Consider the following 21,288-nt stretch of genomic DNA (forward strand, 5'->3'; position numbering starts at 1 on the left):
AGAGCGTTCGTTACCCCAGGGCGACTTACCTGAGACACACAGTTAATTAAAGAGTCGACCTGCGAATCGAACCCACATGTTTTCCTCTGGAGTCCAGAACCCACAAGTTTGCTCCTTCCTCACATCCACACTGCTTATTACCCAGTCTGAGGGCTGACAAAAAGTTGGCAATGTCTGGCCTCACAAATGTTTACTGTATTTAACATGCACTATTTAATTCTATCTTATTCTTGCCTGTGTCTTGGTCTTGACTCCTACAATCTCACTGTAGGTTGAGACCATGGAAATCTTCAGCCACCATAGAACCGCCGAACAATTCCTAGCACAGAGCCAAGGACCTCTGATTTAAAACACTTGTTCATTCACCAACTGGAGGCAAAAGTTTTGGGAGGCCTATCCCTGAAGGAGTGGGAGGGAATTATATGCCACAGACAAGCTGGGCTTAATTACTACACAATTCTGTATTTTCAAAATTCTGTAGAAATTCACTAATTTTCTTGTTTTCCTAAATACTGTAACTATTATTTTTATGACAATATTCCATATTTTCAATGAAGCAAATTCTCTCAAACAACTTTGGTGGGGGATGTAACCTTCGTGGATATAATTTATCAATATATAAACATATTTTTAAAATTGCAATTCCAACAATTCCAATTGCAGAAGTGTTCTCTGAGAAGTAGCTGGAGGTGTTCAAATGCACCCCAAACATTTACCTTTAACATGTAAAATTAGGAGACAAAAATCCAAAAGACTAGCTACAATCCAAGCTTTCTCCCTAAATTCAGCGACTCTTAAGACAGTGTGTGTGTCAGGTAAGCCAGTTCTTTGTTTTCTAAATAACTTTCATCAAATGGAAACTCATTTCTATATATTTTTTATCATTTTCATTTTGAGAACAACAGTTTCTCTTCCACGCATACAAATTAAGTTTAGCCTGTGAGTGAGCCGCATACCTTTATTACATGATGCTTTTCCTGGAACACAGGAATCTTAAACATCTGGCACCAATATGTTGTACCTTTATTTGGGATGGGGACCTGTCTTAATAAAAAGGGAAAGAGAACACAAAGTCACATTCTCTTGACAAGCAACAAGCACAACAAGTAATAACTCTTACACACTTTCAATAAACCCACTCTTATAGGCATAAAAACCGAAGAAACTTACGTTCTGATTTACCAGGTTAAAGTACGGTACAGCTACAGACACATTGGTTTTCTCAGGATTCAACAGCCTCAGACTCTTGGTGCCACGATTGGAGCTGTGGTACTTGGGACCATCTGCTCCCACATCTTCGTGGTGATAGGCCCAGATCACCTTCACAGTGCTCTCCTGGTGACCAGACATGGGCATGATTATGTGTCGGGACAACGCTTCCCCCACCACTGAGTTAAGTTTAAAGAACTCTATTTAAAGCAAGATAAAGAAGAAAAGGGAGTGATAACATTTGGAATTCTCTAACATTAATTGTGTAAATGTGATTCAGCCATTAAGTGTCCGAATAGACAAGCTCTGGGGTGGGGTGAGAAGTTGTCTCTCTGCAGGCAAGGTTATGTATTCCAAACAGAGCGAAGGACAAGTGACCAGCAGGTGTGCTTCATGCACGAGAAACAGCAAATCCTCGTCATGCTAAACCTCCAAACCAGCAACTGGTAGTTACCAAGCAAATATTCTTGTTAAGTGGCAGGGATTTGGGGAAGTTGAAACCTGTTTTAATGCTATGAACATTTTAGGGAAAATAAATAAATAGAATGAAAATTAAAATTACTTTCCAGGGCAGAGTTTTTACTTTCACAGGCATTAGCCCAGTTACTTGTATGAATTGACCAAAATGCAAATACAGGAGGAACTTCTGATTCTGGGTTTGTTTGTTAACCTTGAATTTATCTAATAGTCATTTTATGACTCCTAGGACTTTCTAAGGAATCATTCTGCTATTCATCTTGATTTTAGGAGTTCACTGAGATGAATCAGTTAAGATCAGACGAACTGCTGTATCCCAACTAGGAGATGTACTGTTATATGAAATTGGTTTCCATTCAGCAACCAAGAGAGATTGCCCAGAAAGTGGTGGAGCAGGGGGAAGGGCTTGCTGGGGTATAAAGAAATTATTCAGTCTTCCCACAGATAAAGGTATCTTTGCCAGATCTTTGTAATAAGAATTTTGAAAAATAATAATACAGCAAAAAGCTATTTATTTTAAAAGCTATATTCTTTCTTAATAAGTCAAATGACTATAATTATTATTCTAATTAAACTATAATCGCACTATATATTACATAAAAAGTGATCCATGTCTTTGCATGTGTTTTTTCTTCTTTTTTTACTCTTTAAGCTGAATATTAATCAAAACAGTTTCAGATTTTTACATTCCTATTTTCAAGGCTTTGATTTACCAAATAAAAGAGATAATTTTATTGGTTCATACAAAGTGAAATTGATCTAAGAAGTTTGTGGAAACTTCCAAAGTACCACATAAATTATGTAGTCTCTAAATATTTAATTTGCATATGTATAAAGGTATTACTTTTCGCATGAGGTCTGACAATAAGAAATCTTGTATAATATGCTGATGGGCAATTTTAATCAGTTTACTATTCATCTTGATTTTAGGAGTTTACTAAAATGAATCAGTTACAAATCAGATGAATTATATTCAGTGTCATACTTCTCTGTCCTGTACACATTTCTTTCGATCTTTATCGTGTATTTTCAAACAGTATAGAGAAGAAACCAAAAATCTCTTCTAAGTCAAATCATACACACTTTAAACAGCTCTTCAAAATTTTAGATTCACACAAAAGTTGCCTTTATTGATATTTATAGGCTTAGATTTTTTGTGTGGCTTATAAAGAGAATTCAAGAACATTCCGCCAAAGACTGTGCGACCTTGCTATCAAAGGTTATTTTTAAATAACTCGCTCCTTTTATTCCGTAAAGGGTTTCTCAGCTGTAACGGGACATTTCTTCATGCATGCATTCCCTCGGAGGCTCCTCACCGTTATGGTCTTGTCATTTATGTCGCACGTATGCAGTTTTCTGGTAAATTCGATCACTGTGTGCGTGCTGTTTTCCATGGCGTATTCTAGGTGATAATCTTGCTGAACATCCTTTATCAACTCCCTATTTTCATTTGTAAAATAGTCCTGTGGAAAATACGGGAAAGAAAATCAGGATATCCTAAATTCAGAAAGAACGAATTTAGATTAAGACCACTCATAGGACCTGAAAAACAACAACTGATCCTGGGTTTGTTTATTACAAAACCCTGTAACTGTAATCATTTTTTAAGTCCTGAAAATTTCTAAGGGCTGGAAGATCCCAACTGGGGAATCAATTCCCTAGGAAACTGGCCCATCTTGAACTTCTGGCCCTTCAGGAAAAGGCGGTGTGGATGGATAATACCATAGTGTCAGGAGAGATGGAGCATTTGAGGTCACTGTAGTACTTTCATGGATCACGCAAATCAAAAGAGGAACTGTGAAAGTGCAATAACTAGCTTATATAAGCAATTCGAATGAAAAATTCCCGTGAAACTGTGATTTTCCCATTTTTTATTACATAGATTTTCAATATGGAAATGAAATAACAGTGCCTATGGACAACAAGGAATTTAGATAAACGAACTGTGCCTTTACATGAAGCTCACATTTCATTACATGAATCAAGCAATCACGGTTTTTGCAAACAAAAAGAACATAGTACAAAATGCCATCAGTTCAAAGAGTAGAATAATTATCCTAGTCTTACAAACATGTTTCTAAAACCATTAGTCCCTCAAAATATCCAGCTAGCTTGCCAATTTTCCATTTATTCTATTTCCATTCACCAATACCAATTCCTTCCAGTTATTCTACTTTTCCTGGCTTTTCAGATAACTTGGCTAAGAAAATGGGAGAAACGTCGCTCAGGTTTCACTAAAATCCTCGAGTTCATGTGCCCTGTGTAAACTGAGTGTTCAATGTGTAGAAAAGACGGCTGCCAATTATGTTGAGGTTCAGACTCCTGGAAAAATGTGATTGTCTAAAAGAGCTGATATCTTCAACCTTCATAAGGGAAAACATGAATGGATTTGATTAAGACTAAAATTGAAATTCGAAACATTCCATTACATTCCCCCCCATTTTTCAATATTTAAGCCCTATTTGGAAACATACCTTCAGATTAGCTATCTAAATAGTATTATTAGTTACATGTCTACTTCGGCTGGCCCTTAATAATGCTTAGAAATCCATGTTACTCTTTTGCTGTTTTCTCAGGAGACCTCCCAAGACGAATATCCTAAGCCTTCTCTGTACAAGATGCCAACATTTCCCCACCCTCAGTTTATGATCATATGTCTTGCTTTATTGAGAGAATTTCAGTTATAATCCATGAGAGTTCACATCCTGCCTTTTTTCTACCCTAAATAATATTTACTTTATGAAATCATAAAACATAGTCAATTTAAAAGAAAGCCTAAAAAGAGAAAATGAAAACAAAGAGCAGATGGGATAAGTAGAAAACAAAAAGATGTAGATGAAGTAAAAAGAAATATTAAAACAGACCCTACAGACACCAAAAGGGTAATAGTATTATGCACACCTTGATGCATAAAACTTGGATAATTTAGATAAGAAACAGGCAAACTCCACAAAAGACACAAACCAGCAACTTAGGAAAACAGATACTCTAAATAGCCCTATAATCTACTCATGGGCTATAACCTACCTACAAAGAAAATTCTAAGCCAAAGTGCTTTTACTTGGGATTTTACCAAATATTTAAGGAAGAGGTAATATCAATCCTTCACAAACTCTTCTAGGTAATAAATAAGGAAATGGCACTTCCCAACTCATTTTTTGATGCAAGCATTACCCTGATACCAAATCAAAGACATTACAAGAAAATTTATAGGTCACTATTTCTCATGGGCCTACAGGCAAACTTTCTTAAAAATATATATTAGCAAAAAGAACCCAATGACATAAAAAAAAAGGATAATATATCATAAGCACACAAAGTTGGTTCAACATGAGAAAATTAATCAGTGCAATTAATTGTATCAAAAGTCTAAAAAAGAACAACCATCTGATCATCTTGATAAAAGCAGAAAAACCATGAAACATTCATCCACGGTAAAATCTCTCCATAAACTAACAATAGAAGGGTATTGCCTTAAACTTATAAAGGGCATCTGTAAACACCTTATAGCTAACATCATACTTAATGATGAAACACTAAATTCTTTCCCTCTAAATCTGGGAACAAGTCGGTCCTGGGAACAAAGCAAGCCTCAAACAACTTCGAGAAGCCTCTACTGTTGACTGTCCACCTCTGAGAGTCAGTCTCTGTCATTCTCAGCCCCTAACATGAACATCAAAGTTCTCTTTTTGACATTATAATGCTCTGTTTTCATACTTCTTCCTTTGGGAATCTCATCTACTCCAAGAGTTTCCAATTGTCACCTTTATTCAGTATCACATATCCAAAAGTCTATTGGATACCTGCACTTCGAAGTCTTATTGTCATCTCAAATGCAATGTATCCGAAATTATATTCACCTGCAATCTGTAAGACTAGTGCTCTTGATTTTCTTTACTTACACTGCCGTTCTCCCAGCCATCCAAATTCAAAACCACAGTCTTCTCTAACTTCTTCCTCTATCACTCACAACTCCAGATAGCCCCTGCTCCCATCATGTCCTCCTCTGAAAAAATAACCAGGCTTTGCTTCTACTCCATCACGTCTCCTATCTCAGTTCACTCTACCACCTACATATTTGTGTCAAGCTCTTCCTTCAAAATCACTCTGTGCTAATACATTTAATTCAACAGTATACAGTACTTGAATCTATAATTTAGATTCAAGTTTCTCTAAAATTCAGCCTAATCTGATTTCCCAGGATGTCTGTCATTCATCTTACCACATGACCTCTCTTATCTATTTATTATTGCCCTTAAATATTCTGCCTTTTTCTAGCTCTTTGCTTTTGGTCACATTGTTCTATCTCCCCTGCTCTCCTGACCCCACAGAGATATCCTCCCCACCAGCTCCATCCATTAAAGCACTTCCTTCTCTTCCAGACTCATGACTTCATCTTCTCTAAAAAGTTTTCTTTGATCATTCTGATGGCAGTGATCACTCCCTCTCTGAATCCGTGTTCCTCTACCTGCATTCCCGTGTAGCACGCAATATATTCTAGACACCGCATTATCTTCCCAACTACCTGATAGCTGCCTAGAAATACAGACCTAATCTTGTTAACCAGTTATTAATTTGTAATTTTAGAATAGTTGTTTACATTGTAAATAGAACAAAAAGGGGGAGGTAACAGATTATTTTCCCACTTGCTCTCAATTATATTTACAAAAGGTTAAGATCTGAGATGGAATGTGTTTAACCAGATGCTAGGATGAGTTTGGGTGTGTATGATCGGCCATGCAAACACATCTGGCACCGAACTCTGGGGATGTTGTTATAACCTTTTAGCCCCTAAATGGATATGAATCTTATGAAACTGACATCAGCATTTAGGAAAAAAAGTTTATGCATGCAAATGCTCTTTGAGATCCTTTTACAAGAGAAGGGCACTCCCTACCTATTTGAAAGGCAAGAAAAAAATGATCTGAGAGAGAGAAACCAGGTTTTAGAATATTTTCTAATGTTAATTCATATCGTCAATGCCTAATAGAGTGACTTGCACAGAGCAGAGGCTCATTAAATGTGTGTAATTTTAAAGAGTACATCCTGCCTTTCCTTTGCTAAATCTAAATGAAAATAAAAAATAAGAACCCAAGCACCTTCTTCCAATATTCACATCTTTGTGGTATAGGAATAGTTTAACTTTGGTGGGAGCAGGATGTCCCTCAGCAGTGCCTTTTTTCTTCCTTCGCCCTACAGTAATAAAATACATGGTCTATAATCAAACACAATCTTAATGATGTCAATATTATACAATAAAAAATGGTACATTGGCAAACCTTAGAAGAACAATTAAGTGAGGCAAGAGAAGAGAAAAAGGCCCCCCAAAAAGTCAGGTCCCAGATTTCCTTTCCCTCGACTATTATTGCTTGGAGGGCGAGAAGGAGGAGGGAGGGGAAGAAGGGAGAAGTGAGGGAAAGAAAACAAGTCGTTCAAAGACCTGTCAATCTGAAAAATCCTTCCTGCAGACAGACTAAACCTCGGAAAGTACGTTCACTGAGTAAGAGTTTCCTGACAGTGTGACAAAGGGATAAAGTTATTCAATTAAATCATTAAATGGAATAGTTATTTTGTAACTATCATCCTCTGGGGGGGAGGGGAATAGAGAATGAAACTGACAGTAAAACATCAGCCAAGTAAGAGTTCGAATATCGCTAACATCGCCTATAAATTTATATTCATGAGACCATACCGTAGTACTTAAAAGATATTTAAGGAAATTTCCCAGATCATTTTTACTGATTTTCACCTTTAGAATTAGAACCGAAAGGCGTCCCTCACTCCCACTTCCAGTCCCATTTAGCAAGTGGACCCAGAGGCAGCTCTCCTGGAAATCCATGGTGAAGGCCATTCCTCCCCTACCTTCCTACAGTGCCTGATACTCCAGGGCTTTTAAAATAAAAATAGGAATTTGATCTCAGTGCACTCTCATTGTCATGGGACAGCCAGCCATTATAAAAATATAATTGCATGATATGTGTATTAAATGTTATATATTTTATAAATATCACATAAAATACTGATAAATAAAAGTAGGCTCCAATTAAGTGTCATTAAAAATGGACTTTATGAAGGCAAGAGCACTGAGGAGGATTCCAGGAGTCGTGACCCTGTAGAGGTTCTGTAAGAGTTTAAGAATAAAAGTATGTAGATGCTTTAATTATGTAAATATAAAAGCTGATATGCAGAAGCTATCTTCTTTGTACTTATTCAGTTGTAATGTTCTGTAAAGTGGAATGTGAAGTAATGTTACCCTAGATCAATGGCTTTTATGTGGATGTCAATCATTCTAACAAAAATATCTACATTAAGATCAGCTTCAATATGAATTGTCACTGAGATATTTTTGTTTTTATTGTGGATTATCATATTAATTAAACAGTATAAACAAGCTAAATAATCGTTTATACTTTTTTAAAGATAAAAATATTACCTATTACCCTTGAAAGCCTGAGTTAATAGACTCCAGCAATAAAGTTCGGCTACAGTAGCGTCATAAAAAATATTACTCCTGAAACATGTTCTCGTGGGATATTTTTTCTTTTGAACACTTTATACTTTGAAAAAATGATGAAATGTATCATTAAGGTTTCAAAATGCTGTGTGGCAACAGTGAAGTCAGCATTAGCAGAAGTCGGCATTTATCATTAAGCATGAGGGGCTAGTACTGGCTGCCACTTTCCGACTAACGTAACATCCCCCAAAAGCTAGCTTTTATATTCTAAAGATCGCTCTGACCTCTTGCTAAAAAACACGATTACACAGATGTTCAATTAGTTCTCACTCATTGTCAGCCTTTTTTTCTCTCTTGAATAAAATCTCTGTAACAGAAGGGAGCTTTGACTGGTGCTGTGTTAAACAGGATAAAGTGAAAACTCGATGGTGTAATAAAATATATGAATAAACTCCCGTCAGCCTGCAGAGCTGAATGTAAGCACAGCTGCGGGGAGATCTTGAGGAAAATGTTGCCATCTGTCATCATTTTCTTCAACAGGTGCTTGTACTTTTCTTTTTCTGCCTCTCAAAAGCCTTGTTCCTTCAAACATTTGTTTGTAATATCAATTTCTATAGTAAGCGCTATGGTGCTTAAATAATACTGATAGCAAAATAATAAATATTTTTGTCTTAAAGGGAATCTTTGATTCTAAAAAAATCATAAAACTATAAAGAAACTATATAAACAGAATCTTCAGAATTTCAAGACAAGCTGATTTTAATAAGTTATTTCTTCACTAATCTTAGAAATTTGAACAAAATGTCAAAGCAGAAGGGGCCTGCCTTCTAAAAACCACATCAGATAAAACTGAAACTCTAGATATAAGAACGGATCAGTTAAATAGCTACCAGAATGCCAAAATATGACACTGTTAGCTTGCGTTCCATGCAGGGGTCCACCTGAGCAATCTGTTTGTTCTGTGAGTGCCACCTTATGAAACACACATCCTTGATTTCCCCCACAGACAATCATAGCATCTTAATTTTATTGCAATTAATACTTTACTATAATTATAGAAATAGCAGAAATACACTGTAAAATTAAAATTTTGACTCTTTAATAAACTCCAGTGAAAAAAAGCAACTTCAGACTTTACCACTGAAATAAGCTATTATTTTACCTTCATCCTATCCCATCATCTTAATTTTTTAAAAATTTTAGATGACGTCTCTTAACTGTCTATGACCAGTTTATGCAAGGAATAAACTTTGAGAAGAAAGCTCCTTTCTCCCTTCCTCCCTCTCTCTCCTCTTCTTTCTTGCAACACATATTTTATTGTGTGACTACTATTCCTCAGCCCCTTTTGTAAGGCTGAAGGCATATGACTGTACAGGATAGTCGACAAAGTCCCGACTATAATAAAACTTCTAGTTTAGTTGGGAGAGGGTGCAATCACTTTTTAAAATTTAAATAACAATAGAACAAAAAATGTTTAGATATTAAGTACTTCTAGGAAAATAAAACAGGGATTATAGAGAGGAAGTGGAGAGCCTTTCGGATGAGTGATCAGAAAAGTCACTGCCAAGGCAATGATACTAACTCTGAGAAATAAAGTACAAGTAGAAGCCAGCCACAAAAAAAGCGTGGAGGAAGCAGATCCCAGGAAGACAGAGCAGCTACTGGAAAGCACCTGAAAAGACGGTAGGTTTATCCAGTTTAATGAAGCAGATAAAAGCCAGTGTGGCTGAACTCCAGTGCTCAGGACGGTAAATTTGGTGAACAACAATCAGATGAGGCCCCAGATGTGACACCTTGTAGGTCAGTACAGGGAATTCAAATACTAGGCTCATATAAAAGTCATCTGAGCTTTAAGCAGCAAGAGGCATATTCTGATGGACATGAAAAATATATATACACATGTGTGTGTGCTGCTGTGGCTACAGTGTAGAGAAAGATGAGAAGGAATAAGAGTGGTGGCCCCCAAGACAGTTAAACAGCGGCCCAGTGGCTCCAGCTAGAGTGGGGGCGGGTTAATAAACAAGACAGTTTCATAGCTGCTAATGTCTTCCCTTCTACTAACTTCTTGAATAACCTAAAAGTATGAATGTGGAGTAAAATCACTTAAGTTTAATTCCTCCGATTGTCAGCAAAGTTTTTCTTATATAAAGCTAAAATCTTATACCCTTTACTGTACATTAATTGGGTCTTTTTCTCCTTTCTGGAGCCTGATAGGTAGCATCTAACCCATATTTCTTGAGGAAGACTGTCCACTCTTTCAAAGACAATCCTCGTGTTTTTTGTAATTGTTCTTTCTCCAGGTACAGCGTTGCCAGCCTTTCCCCATTACTCAGGTACCCAGTTTCCAGAGAGTTCAACCATCCTTGTAAGTCCCCTCTTAGGCGTCTCCAGTTCAACCCCCGCATCTAGACTAGATGTCTTCTGGTGCGATTAGCCGGGTACCGAGCACTATACCAACATTACTTCCCTTGATATCGACAGCAGAGTTCATAGGCTAATACTGCATCTGTGTGTTTAGTAAGCATGTCTTCTGAGCTTAAAATAAACTAATACTATTTTTCATATGAATTCCAGGTAAGTTCAATTTTACACCTTTTTGTGCAAATACAACTAATTTTTTAACCAAGTCTTTAACTTTGTCATCTCAATGAATTTTTAACTTGTAGTTTCCTTTCATTATTTTCATAGATTACTATCTTTTGAGCCCTCCTTCTGTTTTAAACCTAATGTAGCCAGTTTGTTAGGAACATATTTTGGGTGTGCATGCTTAAATATGTATGATTGTAACTAATTCAACTTTATTAGTCCGTCTTCTATAAGGACATCATGAGAAACCCTGGTAATTACTTGTATCATTACATGCACCATTTATTTAATACCCCAATTACTGGCCCAGCAAATCACATGCAAAAGAAAATGCAGTCTTGTTAGCATAATCTATGATTATTGAAGGCATGCTGGTCTCTAGTTATCAAGGACTGTAAAGTATTCACAAGCCAATTGCTTAAAGTTTGTCCTCAAATTTTCCCAAAAATTTCTATCAATATCCCCGACCTATACATTTAACAGACACCTTTTCCCACGCTGAAAAGCTGGAACATTTGTCTCCAAGTAATCTTCTGATGACATTTCACTAAGTGATTGATTCATTATGATATATCTTGTATCTGCTGAGTACTTTCAGTGTGCCAATATTTCATTTCTTTCGTTTCACTTATTCCTCACAAAAGCCCCACGCATGACTTACTTATTGTATAACTGGAACAGCACAGGGAATACAGTCAATTTTATCGCAATACCTTTGTTTGGTAGCTGATGGCCCCTGGGCCTCTGGAGATCACGTGGTGAGGCCTGTAAGAGCTGCGTCACTGCGCGCCACACCCGACACTAACTTAACACTGTCTGCCAGCTAGTCTTTAATAAATAAGTAAAACGGGCAAGAGAGTCAGGTTAAAACGACGCCTTAGCTACCACGGCTCCCTCTCACAAAGGAAAAGTCAAGGGGTTTGCCGAGGGAGACACAACAAACACGCAGCCAGCCGCGCGGGGATTTCCACGCTTCCTGCGGGGAGCTGCGCGGCCGCCACCCAGCAGGTGCTCCCTGGGGACCTGCCAAGCCCACGGACTTGTTCCCGGGCCCGGGGGAGAGTGGCAGCGCCGACAGGGCCCCGGCCTGTGAGCAGCGCCCCCTACCGGCCGCCTCGCCGCCTTCGCCCCCTGCCCGGGGCTGTGGGCACTTCACGCTGTTAGGAGCCCTGGAGAACGCGGCGGGAGGCAAAGGCTCCTGTTCACATCACTGGGCAGACACTTGAGGATTTTTCCAAACACAAAGGGGCTCCATTTCGTTATTGTTAATTCCAATGGAAGATCTGGGAGCAGAACCCTTTTCTTGGCTTAAATACAGGCTGAGCATGGTCCGGGACATCCCTTCATTAATGTCCCGCTGAGCCCTGTCATCATATATAACATATATTTTAGACTCTGTGTGGGCAAACACTCCTGTTGCGTAGAAAAACGGCAGCTAGTGCCCACTCACAACAGGCGTGCGGGAAGAGTGGAGGGCCGGGGGGGTCTCTGGTTCCCGCGTTCTGAAATACCTCGCTACCCATAGTCTTCCACTGCTGCTCGTTTACGCAGAAGTACCATCGATTCATCAAACTCATCTCACTACTGCTTCCGTTCTGGAAAAACGACTTTATTTTTGTTTTTACAAAATAATCTTAAGTACCAAATGCTAGCTCTTGTTTCAAACATCAAATGATCCTTCCGAATTGCCTTGTATGGAGCCTTGCTTTGCAGCCCCATGTCTACGCCTGGAATCTTCCAAGCTTCTCCACGTGGACCACAAAGGAATCACCCTATTCCTATCAGAGAGCCTGACCACATAAGGTCAGAAGTTCCAGAACTTGTATGCACATTAGAATCACCAGGGAAACTTAAAAATATATTAATGCCTGTGCTGTCTCCTCCCCAGAGACTGTGATTTAATTGGTACGGGGGAGAGAAGGGATTTTTCTGGACATTAAAAAATTTAAAAGACACCCAAATGGTTCTGATATGCAGACAAATCTCAGAATATTTAACACAGGAAGTATCTTTCCCAGTTTTCAGTTCTTTATTAGCTCTGCCTACCCATCACTAGATTGCAATCTGCCACAGCATAAATCCATCTCAGCCTTGACCAAAGGTGTCCAAAATATCAGGAGGCCAAGCTTCTACATGCTTTTATCTACCATGAGTTTCTTTATATGAGTGAGTTTTAGTGCATGAACTTTGTCAGGGTGGGGAAAAAAAGGTAGCAATTTAATTTTATCTAAGTAGCCAACATTTGAAAATTTTAGTTCAAAAATTGCCTAAAAGATGGAAATCTTCCCCAGACACATGTGGTTTTCTTGGTCTAGCTTCTTAAAATCCTTAAGCTCTCTAAGATTACTGAAGATGAGAAAGAACACAGGGTATAAGAGAAAAACATTCACACCTAGTATTAAGAAACTTCTATAAAATCACCAAGTCTCTAGATCAAAGCTTGGAAGACTCTAGTTGAGCTTACTAAACATCTGTGTAACAATGCCACAGAAATAGAAAAGACAGCTCATGCGGTTCAGACACATTGAAAAAAGCATTAATTATATTCCCTCCAGGTAGGCAGTTTCCTACACTCAAGGTCTACTGAGTTCTTTGATGCCCCTGCCAGATAATATTCTTCACAGTATAGAACACTTCGAATTGTAAACACTGTGGTTCATCCTGAAAACAGCCTTAAAACCTGGGATACTTATTTTCCTTCGTGTTTCGATTATAAGCATCATAATCTGAAATAGTCACACAGGCCCTTATCACATCACCCTATTTTAATTCTTGGCACAGCACTTACCACTTTCTTATTTATTTATTTGTTTACCCCCAACCCCCACCAAAATATGAACTCCACAATACCACTAACTTTATCTCACTCAGTGCTATGTCCCCAGCATCTAGAACTGTTCAATAAACCTTCAGTAAATATTGAGTGAATAAATGAATGAACATTCCAACATTCTTTGTCTATAGGTGAGAACTTTACTAAAAAGCAAAAGTCACAAATGATCCCCAAGCTGTGTGGCCCAGAGGCTCAGGATTATACATCTACAAAATGGGGAAAATAAGACACTGACATCAGAGGGCTATTGTGAGAATTACTACGAGATAACACACTTTAAGGACGTACCATAATATATGGTTGGTTATATTAAGAATTCAGTGAATGAAAAATTGTATCATAGAAATGTATATCTATGATATTTATAGTGAAACAAAAGTAGTAAAAAATACTGTGATTTTATCAGTCTGTTTAAAAATGTATTTTTATTACACATGTTCTTTCACTATTGAGGAAGAAAACTGGGATATGTTTTCTGTAAGCTGCAGCTGGCTTGCAGGAGAAGAAAGGATACCCAACTGGAACTCAGAGGAGCAACGGCCGTTTATTTAATTGCTACCCCAAACTCAGTTTCCTCACCTTTAAATGGGAGGGGGGTAATTAGGAGATTTGAGGGTAACTTTTTATATAACCTCAATCAACCAAACTCTGGGCTCTTAAGAGGCAGCAAGTAAATATATAAAACATCAACATTTAACTTGTAAAAGCAAGAACTGTTTAAAGATTTTCCCATAATATTTGCTTACATTAGATGGATAAAACCTCAATAGTAAACTAAATTTGGTCTGCTCATTATTTGGGTCGCACTCGGATATGTAATCCCAAATTCACAGTTAACAAAAATTACCTATTTGAAATTAGTTTACAAAATTCTCTGCTAATGTGCTGTATGCTGTCCTTAGGAGTAGCTTTTGTAGTTTATTTTTTGTGGGGTTTTTTTTGGTCTACTCTAGACTTTAACAAGATACAAAGATGTAGATTTGGAGGAAGCTTCCTGGAAAAACATTTTTCTTTTTAAAAGTTCTGTATTCATTATTGTTTTAAAGTTACAATAAACAGCATTGTGAGGCATCTGCATGCACAGTTTTTTTTAAAACATATGGATCAAACATTTCCAGAAACATGATGATGTATAATGAATTCGTTCCTTTCGCCAGCAACTTTATTTTAATAGGGCTCTATTACAAATAATGAATCAATAAGCCGCCATTCACTTTCTTTGAAGTGGAACCTTGCCTCTCCTTTCAAGAACTCAAAAACTGCTACTGGTAGCCTGAAGCCCTGAACTCTGCAGGTCAATTCAGGTGCATTGTCCCTTGGCTCTGGGCTCTGCCCGTGTCCTCAGGCTGGCATTCGGAAATCATCTGCTCTGCCAGGGAGAACCATGCGCTGAAGACTATCACCCTGTGTTGAGCATTACACTGGCCATGTGTCCGCATTACTAATGCACAAAGCATGAAACTCAGAGAAGTTCCTTTGTCATCTGGTTCTTGGGGGGGAGCAACATCCAAAGACTTATAAATATCTCTTAACAAAGCCCCCCACCCCCGCAGCCGAGTCAGGGCTGCACTCTCATCTTTCCCTACAGCTTTTCAATTTGCTTCCCAAACATTTCTTTGTTGCGTTGGCTGGGGCACTTAAAAGCGGCACATCGTTAACCACAAAGAATGCTCACTGTTTTCTGAGATTTCGAATCAGTTCCAAGCACTTCCTCAGCAAGCAGCCCAGCAGCAATTACCCTGCTGCTGAATGAAGACTCACTTCTCATCACAGAAAGGCTTCAGTTTTAGAGACAGCCAACAAGCAAGGCTGTAACAAATGATGACACATATTTCGCCTCCATTCACTAGCGATTTACACCCCCAAAGGAAGAGTGAATCAATTTCTGTGCAAATTCAACAGCACACCCCACAATGCTGCCCTCTTCTCTAACTCGCACAAACTGAGCATTCATCAGCCCGGATCACTTGCCTCAAATGGGGACTCACAGTTGCTAAGTGGCTCCGGTGGGGGTGGCACTGCTCTGTGTCAGAAGGGGGCAAAGTACAAGGAAAGGACACAATCCATCAGGGAAGTGAGCAGAGTTAATTCATTGAGACAAAATAGCGAGGTTTTCAAAAGCCAATGCCAAAGGAAGGGCTGCTCCCCACTCCCACCCCTGGCAATTCCGTGAAAGACAGTGTAGCAAGTGACCTCAGCAGCATCCCGGGAGTAACGTTTCCCCAGTGGGAGCCGCTCCAGAGCAACTTATCAGACAGAGAGCATTGAGACAGGCTTCACCTCACCACACTTCTCTTTCCTTTCCCGTCTGGATAGTACCTGGTTATACGCCACTGCAGGAAATGTCTCCACACAGGGTCAGAGGGTTACAAAAAGGGCAGGGCAAATTCCCACAACACCTCCTCCCTGGGGAGAGTAAGTCTACTGCCCTTCAGGGGATTTACTAAATTTTTTCATTCCACCAACCTAGGAGCAAATGTCACACTGCCCTCTGGAGGTAGTCTCACTGGGTGACTGGCAACCTTAAACATATGGGTTGTGGAAGTTCAGAACCCACTGGGGGAGCGGTGGAGGAAGAGGGGTGGAGGGGTATGGAACAGGAGGACGATGGAGAAATTATCAACTGTTTGCTAACTTCTTATATTAGTGGATTAGTGGGGGGGAGAAGGTGAATAAGAAACATTCCCTCCAATTCTTGAGTGTCAGGAGAGTGGGTACTTGTAGACAGGTATCCAAAAGTTCAAAAGGGGACGGTGGCAAGTGTGCAAGGATGGGTGTGGTAGAATGCTTTCCCCAAAGATGGTCACATGAATGTATTTCACTCTCATGTGACCACCCTACAATATGTGATGGTCCCTCTTGAATCCTGTGGGGCTGTGACTACAGCAGAAGACATACTCATGACTCAAAGTCTAAGTTGAAAAACCTGCAGTTTCCACTGTTGGGGCCCAGCCACTCTGCTGTGAGGAAGCCCAGAAGCTACAGGCAGAGGCCACATTCCCACCACAGTACCAGCTGAGGTGCCAGACAGCAGCCAACATCAACTGCCAGCTGAGCAAGCGAGCGCAGCAAGCCTTCAGGTGATTCCAACCACTCACCTGGAGTGGACACCAAGTGGGGCAGAGATCTGTCCCACTAAGCCCTGCTCAAATTGCAGATCTGTGTGCAAAACAAGTGCTATCCTTGGATTAAGCCACTATATTTTGGGGTGGTTTGTTAGACAACAATAAATGACCAAAACAATAGGCAAGGTCCCCTCTGACATCAGACAGAATGTTCTTGGAACAGAATAAACCTGGCCTGGAAAGAAATGGAACCCACTTCTCTGCCATTCATGGATTCTCTTAATTGGGGCTGATTCTTTATTAATATTAGCTTTTTCCTCTTGGTACCAGATTAAATTGTCCACGGGATCTATCTGAACTGAAACCGTGTATGTATATGAGCATTACATGGTGCTTTGTACAAATTTGAATTGTGGCCAGTATTTAGCAGTCAGATTTTACTGCACAAACACACAACTAAATTTCTGTCTTGTCTCAAAAAACAAAACAAATGAAACAAAACCAGAAGATCTGGCAATACTTTATTTGCACTCACACATAACAGTAATTCACTTGCAAAAACTCTGATTTCTTCAATCCCTTCTACCCTCTGTTGCAATACATCCTGCTTGTTCCATTCAAGCCCCATCACTCTTTCCCATTTGCTGTCTGACCTCTACAGGCACTTAGGTTTGTAATGTCTATTTAGCCAACAATTCTCTAGCTGGTTGTTTGGGACTTATTCTTATATAGTTATTCAGCAGTTCATATCCCATTGAAGAGTTTAAAACAATCAGAAAAATAAAATTCAGAAGAGTAAAAGAACAAAAAGAATCTAAAAGTCAAGTCTGGAAAATTTAATTAAGAAGCCACAACTGGTGTGGCTCAGTTGACTGAGTTTGCTCCATGCACCAAAAGGTTGCTGGTTCGATTCCTGGTCAGGCACATACCCAGGTTGCGGGTTCTATCTCCAGTCGGGGTGCGCACATAAGGGAGGCAACAGGTCAATGTTTCTCTCTTACATCTATGTTTCTCACTCTCTCCCTCTCCCTTCCTCTCGCTCTAAAATCAATTTTAAAAATACTTTAAAGAAGAAAGAAAGGATGACATCAAATAACAAGCCACAAGGGGAGGTGACTGGATGTCAGCTTAGGTTATCCTACAGTCTGACGCCAACTCCAACTATCAGTAGCTGCTGCAGAGGCAAAGATGCCCCTGAAGCCGATGCTTCTGTTTCATTGTTTCACGTAAAGTTTGTTCTCCCTGGAAGTAAAATTACACAAGATCCAAAGTCTACTACTGGAATCGCATATACTATGATTAGGAACACTATTTACTTTTGGGTATAGTTACAGAGCATAACCCTTATCACACGACTGCATGAAGACTCTCAAATAGTTTCTAAGTAGAAGATTCGATGTCAACTGTTGGAAAATGGAATCACCCAGTTTAGACAAACAAGCTGGAACTGATACATTTCTTTGTATTTTTAGTCTTTAGTAGCTTTAATTTTATTAGAGGTTTTTAATAAATTTTCTTTGAACTTAATTGGTTAGCATAATTTTATTTTAACTTACATGTCCCAAAACGATTAGGATGTTTAAGGAAATGAAATAGTAAAGAATGTCAGGCAATAAGGAAATGATTATCTTTATACATAAAAATAAGAGTGTTTCCTTAGGAATAAAAATGGAGGGAAAAATCCTATTTCTTGCTTATTAAATATATTGGGAAAGGGTCCATTTAAGGTTTATCTCAAAGCGATATGTATTCACTAATTACTTTAAGAAAAGTTCTATGGTTCAAAATCAACCTAAATAGCACTTAATTAATTCTTATGCAATCTTCACAAAGACCCACCAGCAATGTGAAAACATTCTTTAGTTTAACCAAGCCTACGCTTGTGGTGGGCCCATTATGGCACGTTGAAGCAGGATTCTACTCTTGGCCTTTCATTTGGTATCAAACTGAGTGGGTTTTCTAGAAATGCTACTCTTTTGGGAAAAACAGTGTCAAGTTATCTTTGATAGTATAGCCTGTTTTATGATATTAGTTTAGTAAGATTTCTCATGTCCCCTTGAACAAAACATGCAAGGATAGTTACGGGGAATGTTACCCTCCGCACCCTAAAAAACAAATCAACAAAAAGATTTGGGTCAAATAGGCATTTATATAAGGTATTGTCTACTTCGTATCACAAGAGACTTAAGTTATTCAGCCAGTGAGGCCTGTGTTTGGGGTCAGCCTCGTGGTTTACAAATTTAATGTCTGAGATGCTGCAGAAGAAGAAAATTTATATATCAATGAGTGTGACATAGTGTAATCCTCATAAAACTTTATTTTATTGGAGCTGTAGAGTACTCAGTTTGGGAGGGAAGGATTAATTTATGGAAAGAAATTAGAGAAGAGGGTGGTTTTGAAGTTTTAATTGCTGTCATTTTCTTTACTTCCGGCCAAAGTGAGTAGCTCAGTGCCAGAATTGGGGTTCAAATTTGATGGCGTGTCAGTGAGAACGTTGTAGAAATCAAACTTAGACGCCAGGAACACAATTACTGAGAAATGCACTTTGAAATCTATGGGGTGCATTGATTTGAACACCATCAAAGCCTAACGCAATGCCAAAACAACTAGGAGTTTTTATCTGCATCAAGAGACTTTTAGCAAAGGGCAGTATCTCTGGATAAGCTTTAATAAGTAACAACCGGGGTATATTCACTACGCTGTTACATCATCTTGGAAAAGTGTCCAAATGTTGGTCAAGATCAAACAAACAAAGATGTCCAGAGAACCTAAATACCTAACCACTCTGGTCATCTCACGATTCTTCTTTCTATTCCTAAAAACATCTATGGACAGGCAACGTCTCTCCTTCGGCTCTTTCTAAACAAATCACCAGCTGTCAAATTAGCCTCACTAGCTATTAAAGGAAGTGAAAAGTTTCGCCACTTAATAGGGGACTTTGCCTGGGGCTCTAGGTTTTGCAGATCTTTAAACGTGGCTTCCTAAGCGGCTCTCACCACAGCAAACACCCCAGCAGATTCTTGGAGACTTACCTTCGCCTCTGGAGCGGCGGCTGGCGCCAGCCCCGCGCCCCGGGCCCCCACGGAGCCGGGATTTGGGAAGTTCTCTCAGGAACCCCGGCCCTGGGCACAGCGCAGCAAAGTGCCCAAAACTCTCTGGCCCCCAAGCCTGAGCGCAGTCGGCTCGGTGCCCAGAGCCGGGGTCCCTCTCCTTTCCCATCCAGGAATGGCCGGGAAGCGCCGCAGGTGTGCACGGGGAGGTCTGCGGCGCGGGGCGCAGGGCTGGAAAGTCGCGGGGGCGAAACCGCGGGGAGCGGGACGGCGGGCACCGCGCGCTCCGGGGGTGCGGGAGCTGACCGCCACGCGGGGCGCGTGCGGGGCTGCGCGGGGCGACGGCGCCCAGCCTCGCCAGAGACACAGCGGGTGGCCCCGGGGACCCTGCACCCGCGCCGGCTGCGGGGTCGGGACCGGACGGGACGCGACGGGACGCGACGGGACGGGCTCCGCGGAGGGACGCGCTCACCTGCAGGTAGGGCCGCCCCTGGGCCACGCCGCCCACGACGATGTCGGCCGAGGCCATGGCCCCGGTGGGCGAGAAGCCGAAGCCCACGTAGCCGGCGGTGCGCACCTCGAGGCGGAAGGCGAGCCGGTCGTCCCGCGGGCCCCAGCTCAGCCAGTAGTTGCCCTCGGAGTCCAGCAGGGCGCGGTGCGGGAAGGTGCCGCCCGCGCCCCCCGCCGCCCTGCCCCCCGCGCCCCCCGCGCCCCCCGCGCCCGGGCGCAGCGCCCACAGCAGGAGCAGCAGCCAGCAGCACATCCTCCGCGCCTCCTGCCCCGCAGGCACCTGGGCTCCCGCCGCCCACTGGCGGAGCCAGGACCAGGCGCAAGGGGCGCGGCGGAGCGCGGTCCGACCCTGGGACCGCCCCTCCGCCCGCCGCCCGCGCCCGCCGCCCGCGGGGAGGGGCCGCACCGCCCGCCCGCGCCCGCCGTCGGACCCGGGACCGGCCCGCTCGCCCCTCTCGCGCTTCCCGCGGAGCCACCCGCCGCCCCGAACCCCCGACTGGGTCCCTGAGGTCCGGATTCGTTGGGGTTGGAAGCGAGGGGCGCCCTGGGGGAGGCGGGGGGGGCCGCGAGGGGGCGCCCTGGGGGAGGCGGGGGGGGCCGCGAGGGGGCGCCCTGGGGGAGGCGGGGGGGCCGCGAGGGGGCGCCCTGGGGGAGGCGGGGGGCCGGGAGGGGCCGCCCTGGGGGAGGCGGGGGGCACTGGCGGGGGAGCGGGGCCGCTGGATCCCTGCGGGAAGAATGGGAGTGGGTGGGGGCAAGTTTAGCCTAGTCCAGGAGAGGAGGGGTCGGGGTGCGGGAGCATAATCCTGGGTTTGATGGAGGGGGAGGGAGAGAAGGTCCCTTCCAGGGTAACTGTTGACCATCCGTCCGTTGATTTTACGGAGCCGCTGCCCCGGCGAGGACCCGGCCGGTGCGGGGCGCGGGCACCGCGAGCGCCTTCCCCGCACCCGCTCCCTGCTGGGGCGCAGGTCTGGGGAAGCCTTGCTCTTGACTCCAGGACTTGGCACCCTCACCCTGCCCTTCCGCCCCAGTTTGGTGGGTTTTGAGGGGACAATCCTTCCTAACGACTTTTGCCATCCGCAGAGTAGGTCAGGATTAAAGCACCGT

The 21,288-nt window shown here is 41.7% G+C and overlaps 1 protein-coding gene across 1 annotated transcript in view; it reads right to left on the reverse strand.

Annotated features, from left to right (window-relative positions):
• MOXD1 (monooxygenase DBH like 1) overlaps positions 1-20,437 on the reverse strand; it is a 70,379-nt gene extending 49,942 nt beyond the window's left edge. Inside the window, exons 1-4 of the mRNA XM_087817769.1 lie at positions 20,147-20,437; positions 3,003-3,149; positions 1,171-1,335; positions 957-1,040 (exon numbers count right to left, since the gene is read on the reverse strand). Coding sequence (XP_087673895.1) covers positions 957-1,040; positions 1,171-1,335; positions 3,003-3,149; positions 20,147-20,437 — 687 coding nt within the window. The remainder of the gene's footprint in view (positions 1-956; positions 1,041-1,170; positions 1,336-3,002; positions 3,150-20,146) is intronic.
• Positions 20,438-21,288: the final 851 nt, after the last annotated feature.

Source organism: Miniopterus natalensis, chromosome 5, assembly GCF_054644295.1.
Source record: "Miniopterus natalensis isolate mMinNat1 chromosome 5, mMinNat1.hap1, whole genome shotgun sequence".
Classification (NCBI taxonomy): domain Eukaryota; kingdom Metazoa; phylum Chordata; class Mammalia; order Chiroptera; family Miniopteridae; genus Miniopterus; species Miniopterus natalensis.